The sequence below is a fragment of the Colossoma macropomum genome, unplaced genomic scaffold (genome assembly GCF_904425465.1).
Source record: "Colossoma macropomum unplaced genomic scaffold, Colossoma_macropomum, whole genome shotgun sequence".
In the NCBI taxonomy this organism is placed as follows: domain Eukaryota; kingdom Metazoa; phylum Chordata; class Actinopteri; order Characiformes; family Serrasalmidae; genus Colossoma; species Colossoma macropomum.
Genome location: NW_023494784.1, coordinates 40017360 through 40029322, shown reverse-complemented (window position 1 = coordinate 40029322; position 11963 = coordinate 40017360). Strand labels below are relative to the sequence as shown.

Here is an 11963-nt window from a genome sequence, read left to right as displayed (position 1 = left end):
AAGAACTATATAAGCATTGCTGTGGGATCCAGGGGGTAGATCTTGGGATGTCCAAAAGCCTAGTGGTAAGAGAGGTGAGCCAAACTGGGTATACCTGTTTGTGCTTGTAGTTTGTAGCACATAACATAAACTGTGTCCAATTGTCTTTGAAAGAAATATGCTTGAAGTGTCAAATTCTTGGAAAGTTACACATCATTAGCATGTTTTATCAGTAGCTTTTAATCTGGCCCTGCTCTGTTTGATTTATCTATTTAGCCACATAGTGGAATAACAGAGATTAGCACTTTTTCTGGATGTTTTGTTTTAATTAGCATCTACATCCTAAATGCATTTGGGTCATATGTTTGGCACCCTTGCTATGGATGTTCTTGCTATGGGGGGTTGAAAAGCCTAATAGCTTTTCTAAGTTCTTATTAAACTTTCTGAAAGCAGTAGCTACCATTTAATTAGCTGCTTATTACTAATATATTATACACCATAGTTTTGTGCACAACCTTTACCTCAGCATTTTGTTATTTTCTTTTGATTCTGTCAATATCTCACCAGTTCTATCAGTAAATCACCGGTAAGCTCCAAATAAAGACACATTTGAAAGTAAAGGTCTAGTTAACACATACTAAGAATGTCTTTCGCCTTACTTAACGTCTTACACATTAAAAAAAAAAAAAAACCTCAAAATTTCAGGCAACATGATACACTAAGATTTTTAACTTTTCTCAACAGCGTATTTTGTAATCACCCTCACCAAGGTTATTCTGCTTAACTGACTTAGATGTTTATCAAGCACTGATCTGACAATGAAACATGATTTTTGAAAGGGGAAACATTATGACTACATAACATTTAAGTCTTTTGGAAAACACCAAATGAACAACAATGTTATTTTGAAACATTAATGAAATGACTGTATTTGCATGGTACACATTCTGACGCCTGGTTCCTTTCACCACCACTGTAAAGAAATATGAGTTCTGATATTCTAATCTTATCTGACTGGACAATTTTTGTACATAATACAATTGTTAATATATAAAAAGTGTCTAGTCTTAGCATAATGGCAAGGGATTAAACACTGAAAATCATATTTAGATTGGAACTTAATCCAGCTACGAGACCACAAGCCCACACTAATAAAAATAATCATTATAATAATAAAATATAACAATAATAATAATAATAATAATAATAATAATAATAATAATAATAATAATAATAATAATAATTGAAAACAATTAGAGAGACTAGGAGGAAGAAAAGCTAAAGTTTTGCTAGATAGAAAAAGTCAGTTAAAGCAGCCACAGATGATGCACCAGTTTTGCACAAGTTTGCACTGAAGTTTGTGCAAATAGTCTTTAATGAGTCCTCATTAAACTGTCTAACTAAATTTATTTGCACTACCTATTCTTTATTGCATTTTAACTAACTAACTACTTTAACTAACTAACAACTAACTAATCCGTACACAGCTACAAACGCTATTCACCATTGCTTTAACGTAACAATGACAACTTCAGAACCAGTCATTAAACACACTGTCATAGAAACACAGACTGCAGCTTTTTGCATTAAACCTAAACACTGTAAACACTTAAACCTAAACACAACTTCTCTGTGTCTGAACTCACCTACAGCTGGTGCAGTGAGGGGTGGCCACTGAAGGGCATTCCAAAGTCTGGGTGTCACAGCACTTAATGATCTATATTATATTAGCATAAACCTGCTAAAGCTGCTAAACCTGCTACACTTTCACTTCTGATATTCTAGTTTCACTTTCACAGAAATGATTTCTACATAAAATCATATGTAGAAAAAAAACAGTTTAAAATTGAAGATACATTTTTATAGTAACTTCCATTCTGAGTTTATTATTATTATAATTTATTATTATATGTTAATGAACCGAAATTAGATGCATCCTTATGCATGTGCTTGAAGGTATGAAAATGTTTTGATTATGAAAGCGTGACACATTATAACTAGTCAACTCCCATACAGCTGGTGCAGCTGGCCACTGAAGGGTGGCATTCCAAAGTCTGGGTGTCACAGGACTAAATGATCTGAAATGTATTAGCCTAAACCTGCTAAAGCTGCATCACCTGCTATAGTTCCACACCTTTTAATCTAGCTTTACATAAGCAGATACATATTAATAGCTAAAGAATGCAAAGACAATGAAGGGTGGTACACTAAAGCAGACATTCAGCCTTCAGCAGCCTTTCAGCCTGCTACCATCAGGGAGGAGACTGCGGAGTCTCCGGGCCAGGACCAGCAGACTGGGGGGACAGCTTCATCCACCAGGCTGTCAGGATGCTGAACTCTCTCCCTACTTTTCTGTCTTCTACAGAGAACACACCTCTGTACATTTTAATGCATGATTTCTGTTTAGTTGCTGAATTGAACATACTAAAAAACTATAAAAATATATCAAATAAATAGAAACTGTGCACTAAAACTTTAAAATGCCATATTTAAGTTTGTTCCCTGTAGAGTATATGTTAATGTATTCAGTTAGAAACTCAACAAAGTTGGTGTTAAAACACTTGCGTATGACTGTACATAGTAACTTATATGAAAACCAGTTACGCACAACAGCATATAATCAGAATATTAAATAGGTAGTACTAACAAGTAGTACTTGGTGATTACTTTGCAATTGAACTTCTTAGCACTAAATGCTACAGTAGACCTGGTACCTGTTACCCCCAGTAGTTACTTTGTACATGGATACTGAACCTGCAAAGCACACATCTAATTTTAATTATAAGTACGACATATTTAACATTAAATTCTGAGTAGGTACTTTTGTATATTCCTGGTAGTTTTAATATATACTTTATGTGTGAGAAGTACCAGAAAATTATTTCTAAATACTGAATATTTACATATTTGTAAAAAAGCAGTGCTAGCGAAGGATTTCCATACAAAGACATCTGAACAGCTTCCTTCCTAACCACACACACTCTGACACAGTGTGCTGCAGCAGTTTCTCAGTTCTACCCTGTAAAAAAAGCATGAACTTGGTTTGGATTCATCATGTTTGTGATGTCACAATCATGAACACATCACTTCAAACTAATTTAACTCTTTCATAGTTCAGAAAGCATTAATTCAATCAATAATTAAAGTCAAATTCCTCTTTATGCTCACTGGCCACTTCATTTGTCTTTTATTTTAAAGTACACATTATTTGAGATAGTAAATTAAAGTACCCACACTGTCTAAGTATGCTTACAAAGCATCATTACCAGGTTACAAAGAGTTAAAAGCACATTTATAATTATATATGAATACAAGCTTTTTATGTTACCAAATTATTTTTTGGATTCTTTACTGAAAAATAGCTAAGTTGATTTCCATTCTGCTGGCAGAATGGCCAGTAGGGGGCTGAAAAAGGTAAGAGCGAAATGCAGCTTTTTACTAAGTGAGTAGTAAAAACAAGTTTTGATCTATTGTGCTATCTAATTGCATTTCTCTTCTGTTTCATGAAAATGAACAAGTCATTTTAGATTGAACTTGGTTATTTCAAGACTGTAAAATAAATCCTATGGTTTAAGCTTATGAAAGACATATCAGCATTTATTTTACCTCATGTGGAGCAGTTTGACAGTCATCCTTTCAGTAAAGTGTCCTGTTTTCCATTCCTAACAACTGTCTGAAACCTGGTTAGACTACTAGTATTTAGAGTCAGTGACAAATCTAGGATTTCCAGAAGACCTAGAGTGACCTTTTCCACACAAACTTGGTTCAATCATTGGAAATCAAAACATGATTAATTCATTCCACTTTCACTTTTTAATTATTCCGATGGTTAATCGTTGTTACCTGTGTCACCTTTTGTCCTGTCCAATGGGAGAGCTCGCTTGGCTGTATCCATTTAGATTCCACAGGAACAAAATCCTGATTGGTTACCCAAATATCAGTGAAATGAGAGTATTATTAAAACAAAACTGAGTGTATATACAAAACATGATTGTGTTAAATTAAAAGGAAACTATAAGTTACAGACATGTGAATCATTTAAAGCTTTTTGAGGGCTTAGAAAGTTCTGAGATTTCTCCACAGCTGAATGGCAAATTCCACATTTATTTCTTAGTAAGTAATAATCTTATATTTTTGTGTCCAGTTCCATAGATTCAAATATGGGGTCATTTCAGTCCAACCCTGGTAAGTTTAAATTATAAAACTTGCATGTTGAAGTTTTAATTTGTAATTTCGCTTCCAGTAAAAGTAAAAAATAAAAGAGTAAAATTTGACATCTTGACAATCATTGAACTCTGCTGCATAACACTGACATAATGGTCACATAATACTGTTACATTACTCAATATGACACCTCGTGACAACATATGACATCGGCCAAGACATGTTTATGGTGTGGTCATGTTAGTGTTACATACCAGGGCTGAAGTAACTGTTACTGTATAATTTTATATCTTAACAGCAATTTAAAAAATCTTGTTCATTTATTATCTCAGATCCCTCTGCAGAGATGTTTTCATATAAACAATTCTGATTTACATTTACAAAATGGCTCATGTATTAAGTACTGAAGAGGTGAAGAGAAGTCATTGGTCACTAACACAGCCATTGGTGTATGAATCAGACACATATCCATTCAGTCTCTATAGACAAACATTAGCAGTAGAATGAATTAAACTGAACAATAAAGTTCTGCATTGTGCCAACAGTAAAGTTTGGTGGAGGAGGGATGATGAGCTGGGGCTGTTTTTCAGGATTTGGGGACCTTTTAGACAATCATATTCTTCCAACTTTGTGGCAACGTTTTGGGGAAGGCCCATTATTGTTCCAGCATGACTGTACCCCTGTGCACCCCTTAAAGACATGGCTTGAGCCCTGACCTTAACCTCACTGAACACCTCTAAGAACATTTGGAATATTGATCGTGGTTTCTCATCCAGCTTCAGTGCCTGATCTCAGAAATGCTGTTTTGACTGAGTGGGCAGAAATTCCCACAGATACACTCCAAAATCTTGTGTAAAACTTCGTAGAAGGGTACAAGTGATAACTCTGTAATATTGCCCATGGTTTTGAAATGCAATATCCAACAAGGTTATTAATGTGCAATGATAAGGTGTCCACATATTTTTGATCATATAGTGAACCTGATTAATTTTTTTAGCTAATTACATAAAGGCTGGACAAACTGATATAGTCTTGCAAAAGCTTTGTAACCTGCTATGGAAATCCATGTTTGTGTGGATTTGAAGAAAGACTTTGGATTGTTGACCTGCTAAGGTATGAAACACTCTTAGCCTCTTAGCCTGGCATTTAATGGACACAATGTTACCATGTATCCTAAGAACACTTCCAGAACCTTCAAAAGAAAACATCTCTGGTTCATCACTGTGGATTAGCTCTTCTTCATGACATTGATCCTTGACAAAAACCCATCTCTGGTGCTTTGTCCCCATTTTTGTCTGATCTGATCAACTCGGTTTCAATGTTGTTTACAGTCTTTAGCTGAACTACAGCCACTTGTATCTGTGAATAGTTTGTTGTAGTTTGGTGTGTTGTTGGATGCTCAGTGACATGGAATGCAACCATCTATGATCGTTTAAGAAAATTCTGCTTTTTCTCATTACTTGGGAACAAAATACAGATCCTACCTGAGGCAGGTTAAACCCACTGTAGTTATCTGAAACTCTGTGATGATTGCACTTCCTGCTGAATGAGTATTTCTAACAATTTTTTTCTTTCCTGTAGAATTTGTCACTGTTTTGGCTGACAAACATGTAAAACTCGGTGAAACTGTTATTCTTCACTGTAAGACAAACACGGAAGATTTTATTGCAACATGGGAGAAGAACAGAGACAGGTTAAACTGTTTGCAGGACAAGCATCAAATAACACAGACTGGCAAAACATGTAGCTTGAAAATTGTTAATGCTCAGGAAGGAGATGAAGGAGAGTACACATTAAACCTGACCAATTACGCGGGTAGTGTCTCATGCACTGCCAAGGTCACTGTTGGTATGTATGAATTTTGCAAACAAGTCATTAGAGCAAAGCAACGCACAGCACTCTGCAACACTTCACAGCCTGCTTAATACTAAATCAAGATAAAATAATAATATAATTTTGAAGTGTTGCTGTTTTGTTTCATTGTGCATTTCTTACAGAACTCAATGAATGGAGGACAGTTCAGTGGAAGTAAGTTCACAATCATTCTTTAATATCATATAATCAAAAATAAAGCAATGTGAAAACACAGGCATATTTGTGTGCTTGTTTGTTTATAAATATATTTATTTATTTATTTAAAATTAATTCCTATATGATGGACCTGTACTTGCTGCAGCTAATAAGCAATTTATTCAAAAAATAGATCACATAAAAAACAGACTTCATTCATATATAATAATTCACCTATAGTACTGAAGGAATAAGCTACGAGAGGCCATGTGTTACTATGGCTTTATTCCCCTTGATAAAATCACTGTAATGCATGGACTTTCATGGCTTACTGCTTTTATTAAACAGCAACCATCATAAAATAAAATTCAATACACAATTCAATTTTTCAGTAAACAAATCAAGCTATAATTAGTAATGATCAACATTATCATATATTTTGCCAAGAAATGTAGTTTCTTTAGAGAATGGTATTATTGCCAAACTGTAAAAAATGCAGCTTGTAAACTTAAAAAAAGTTAACCAGGTTAACTTCAGGTTGAGTTCATTAAACTTGTACTATTAAGTTAAAAAAAAAAAATAAGTTGTGTTTTACATTTGTTATCTTGTTATTTTAACTTCAATGAGCTCAACATTATAGGTTCTCCCAGTTACTTATATTTTAAAAGCTGAATTGTTTATAGTGAGAACATTTACACAGTATTTCAGCACATTTAATAAACATTTGACTTTTTTCTTATAATAACAATCATATCATATCATAGCATAGCATAGCATACCATTGCATATCATGTCATATCAAATAGCACTGTTTAATGCTAAAAACCTTCACTTTCTGAGTACTAGTTGGTCAACAAATAACCACCACAAAGTTTTACTTAGGACCATTCTAACTGTGCCCCTTTTCCCACAATGGGGCTCCACCTTAAAAAACTTCCTGCTCTTTAGTACTTTATTTCAAGCCTGTGACTTAAATGGTTGAGTTGATTGCATGTTGCATAAACGTTTTAGCCTGTGAGCTAGCTGACCAGCCTAATTCTACTTAAGAAAATAAGTTGCCCAATTTCTCAGTTTAAACAAAAAGAGGGTTTTCACTTCATCATTTCACTTGATGGTTCATGTGAGCAGCGTTGGAGTCAAAGATGAATCCATTAATCCAGCACAAGGATTTTTGGTGATGTGGTGCAGCAACACACTGTTCAGTTGTTGTGAGGTGGTTGGTGTATGAAGTATTTCACAATGGCTTTGAATGTGCTATATGTAGTTACTGATCCCCAGATTTTGCCAGAAATAACCAAGCTTATTCTGTCAATAATAAACTCTTCTCTTACCCTTGGCTATATCCCAAAAACTCTTATTATTATTCTTATTATTATTCACTGACCAAGGAAATGGGTCTTTGCTAGTCTTCCTTGATCTTAGTGCGGCAATTGACACAATAGTCGTAAGAGAGCAGGTCTGAAAGTGTGGTGCTTTTGCTTTGCTATTGTTGGTGTGAGGATAATGGTCACATACCTAAATCAGGAGGTGCATACTACTACTTAATTCAAATTTATCTAAAACACACAGACTTGAAGCATGTATGAGAAATTTGAAATGACATTTTTTTTTTATTGCAGCTTTACAGTGAATTGTATAGTAATTTCTTAGTTCAAAGCCGATCATGTTTTAGCCTGTTAGCTAGATGATTTCTTCTAGTTCTAGTTAAGAAATTGAATTATCAGCCCATCCGTTTAACAAAACCAGCCAATCAGATTTTAAAACTGGACCTACTCTGTTTTATGAATAATATTTAAACAGCTTATATTTTAATAGACTTGGTTATCTCATGTTCTCTAATAAGAGAGTGCTTGTGTTCCACCTTTTTCCCTAGACAAGATCTAATGATCAACAAACTAAAGTCCTTTAAAATTGGTAATGACCAAGTCAGAGAGCTTCACTTCCTTTTGTTTGGACCAATTGGAGCCGGGAGATCCAGCGTCATAAACACCATCAAAAGCATTTTTGAAAGACGCCAGTTCATCAACTGTCTGGCTGCACAATTGTCTTCTAATATTCAAACCATATGTGTAAGTACAAAATGCAGCCCTGATACTCTGTTGTTTAAAACCTCAGCTGCTAGATTTGGAACTTTTATCTTATGTTTATATTATTTTTATGTTATGTTTTGTGTGAAATACTGTCAAAATTGAGGAATTCTGACAATGGTAGAGGTTCAATACAATATTATTAATTATTATTATAAGTGTTTCTTTATCAGTGGGAATTTTGTTGGTACTGATAAGTCAGTTGGATCACATTATAAACTGATGTTATAAGCCAACCAATATATCTGTCAGTCCATATCTGGAACATGTATCTCTGAAATTGAACTGACTGAAAGTGATGGAAATGATTACATGATTACATTATCTACCAGAAACCCACAACAACAGCTGAAATCTTCTGAAATCGTACACATTGACAAATCAACACACCAGTTGTGTTGAACATTAGTGTTGTTTCCGATGCAGGTGCATATAATGAATGCTGCAATTAATATGTTTAATGAATGAATGAATAAATTGATTAATTAATCAATTTCCTTTTTTTCAGTATGAAAAATATTCAGTTCAGCAGGATGGACTCTTCCCTTTTGCCTTCAGTGAAATCATGGGTGTAGAAGGGTATGGAGGGGTGCTCGAGAATGACGTCATCAGTGCTCTAAAGGGACACATTAAAGAGGGCTACATGGTAAGATCAAAGCCTGTACTTAGAAGTGTAAAATTCACAGTCTTAGGGTTGGCTGATGTCACAGGTTTGTGAAAACATGATGGAGAAAACGAATGTTTAATCCAGTCACCACAGAGACGTCTCACTCTGCTAATTGTTTTTACCACTTTAGTTCAACTCTGAACACTCACTGTCTGAAGTATTACCTGGAAAATCCCACCCTGAATGACAAGATTCACTGCCTGGTGAACGTTATACGAGCAGACAAGATTGCACTGATTCCAGATAACATAATCAAAAAAATGAAGGCTGTCAGAGATGCAGCAAGCAAAATGGGTGAGTTGGGTTATAAGAAAAATATTGATAACTTGAATTACCCTACATAACATCGCCATAAACATGTCATGAGAGAAGTTATATGCTGTTTCTGTGACAGATTATGTTCAGTAATATAACAATGTCATATTTATTTTACTGGTAATTGTCATGACACGTGTCATACTTTCGGATGTAATTAGAGTACTCCTAGCAAAAATTAGTGTGTATCACAAACGTCCGTGACATCAAATATTATGGCAATTGGCATTTGTCTATGTATATCTGAAATCAATAGTAAGATGAATACACATTTTTTGGGGTTATCACAACTCCTTTAATAAAAAAAATATATATATATATTATTTGGACAAGACAAATATTTGGAATGGATTTTTTTCAATGTCTGTTTACTCTGGTTGCTATGAAAACACACATATTTGAAGGTGGAGCCTGGACTGGTCAATTAAAAATCCACAGCATTGATTGAATTTACCCTAAAACATTCTATGAATACCATCATTAAGAATACATGAACATATTCATAAGACATTATGAACATGACTATAAATGTTTATGAAATAAAGTTTAATGTAATTCATACAATGCAAATGGCAACAAGCATTTTCAAATTATGAATTTTTGAGTTTATGAATTTCATGATGAATGGACCACAAGAAATGGCCAAAATGTCTTGCAAAACATTCTGGTTCCATTGACTTACATTAAAAGTAAAGTCTGTTTTTTCCTTCTCCTGTAAAGTTACCATTTTGGAAATAGAAGGTTTTGTTCCGACAGAAGATATATATATATATATATATATATATATATATATTGATGTAGTGTTGATGTATGTACATCAATTCATAATGCATAATAATCATGGTAAACTAGATAAATGTGTTTCTGTTGTGTCTCGACTGTCTTTGGTACAGGTATCCCTCAAGTTGTTTTCCTGACCAGAGTTGATCAATTATGCATAATGACAGAGAACAATTTGCAGAACATCTACAAAAGCAAGAGAATCAGGGAAATAGTGAGTTCATTTGCTAGCTTGAGAGCTTTTGTGGGCATCTATGAAGACATTTCCAGTTAAATGGCAAATGAAAGACTGTGTATGTGTGTGTGTTTTTCTCTGTGCATCCAGATACGTAAATGCAGTTATACACTGGGTGTCCCAACAAACTGCATCTTCCCTGTGTGCAACTATCATGAGGAGACTGGAATCAATGAGGACATCAACTGCCTGATGCTGGACGCCTTAACACAGATTGTTGACTGGGCTAATGACTATGTGGTCAAATGCTCCAACAAACAAAACCAAGTAGAATGAGGCAAATAGATACAGTCGAAATGGCAATGAGTTTTGAAGAGTCAGTAGTTATGCCTACAAAGAATACCTCAAGATTTGATTGTTTAAGGTTATGTTTTGTTGTGTAATAGGAAAAAAAATGTGCTGGGTTCCTTCATCTACCACTCTGTAATGATATAGTATTTAAACCTGTGATGAACAGGCTGCACTGTTGGAATAATGTGTAAATTTATTGATTTATTTTTCTTGGTAAACCAAGTTTTATACATTCATTATTTTTTTTACAAGTTTATCGTAAGTGTTCTCCTTCCAAGATTATATAATAAAGAACATTTTAAAAGTTTTAAACACAGAAACCAAAGTAGCACTTCAGAATCTGGAACTGTCAAGAATTCCATTTCACCCTTTTTCCCCAGATTGTTCCAAACTAGCTCAAATTTTATGTAGTACTCATAATTTTTATTATTTGTTTATCTTTATTTTTAATTTTTTTTGCAAAAAACAGCAACACTAGGGTTTTCAAACTAATTTGAGGGTAACTGGCAAAATTACGCTTTGTCCAATATCAAAAGGCCTGGACCAAAAAATCAGTTTATTACGCCAATAACATGTTAATTACTGCTAATCAATGTGTCATTTTTTCTTCTTGATCGCAAAGATACATTCTGAATCTATCTATCTATTCTGAAAAATCAAAATTCCCAGTAATAATTTCACAAACTTTGATACAGAACACTAAGAGATTAAGGTTATGTTTTTACATATTTTGATAATTCTGCAACAATGTCTCACAATGTCTGGTAACAGACTGCAACTATACAATTTAAACAGGATTTCATCTGCCACTCAGACAGGTATAAGACGTATTTAAGCACTAGTTTGAAAGTAAGGTAAATTCTGGGGTTGCTGGTAGTGTAGTTAGTGGCAGGCCTGAATGGTGGGACAGATTAGAACCTATAAAGCCCACAGACCAAATGTTTGATACCCCTGGTATGAGGAGACATTATTAACGCCCATAAATTGCTTTCATGAAGTTTTATCAAGCCAGTAGCTGCTATTTAACCAGCTGTTCATTACTAATTTCTTAAGCAGTAACTAGACTAGTATGCATCATAGTGTTGTGTACAACCTTTACAATATTACTTTTCATGTTTGACTTACAAAACTTAAGTATCTGATCAGTGGGTAATAAGTATGACATGGTGAAATACTGTCACAAACACCAGGAGACTACCAGACTGTAAAGAGTTTATGTTTAGGTTGGTGGTGCTGTATATATAGCTGGATGTGTAGTGGAGATGTTGCTGTAAAGCATATTAATTCAATGGTATAATTTCTGATGGAACATTCTGGGCTGAATTTTGAACCTGTTGTTACAGCTGAATACAGTATAAATATGAATAAAGTGTAATCTGCAGCATTACTGCTTTGTTTTTATTCATTCTATAGTAATCTACTGAGCTGTATTTGG

The 11963-nt window shown here is 34.2% G+C and overlaps 1 protein-coding gene across 2 annotated transcripts; it reads left to right on the top strand.

Moving 5' to 3' along the window:
* The first annotated feature begins 8465 nt into the window (after positions 1–8465).
* LOC118810501 (interferon-induced protein 44-like) lies at positions 8466–10756 on the top strand. Of its 2 annotated transcripts, XM_036574320.1 has the most exons (4): positions 8530–8886; positions 9038–9201; positions 10116–10216; positions 10328–10756. In XM_036574320.1, exons 2-4 carry the CDS (start codon positions 9168–9170, stop codon positions 10511–10513), a joined length of 321 nt encoding a protein of 106 aa, XP_036430213.1. In that variant the 5' UTR covers positions 8530–8886; positions 9038–9167; the 3' UTR covers positions 10514–10756. The 2 variants fall into 2 exon arrangements, with proteins under 2 accessions (XP_036430205.1, XP_036430213.1); XM_036574312.1 differs by having other exon boundaries at positions 8466–9201.
* The last annotated feature ends 1207 nt before the right edge of the window (positions 10757–11963 follow it).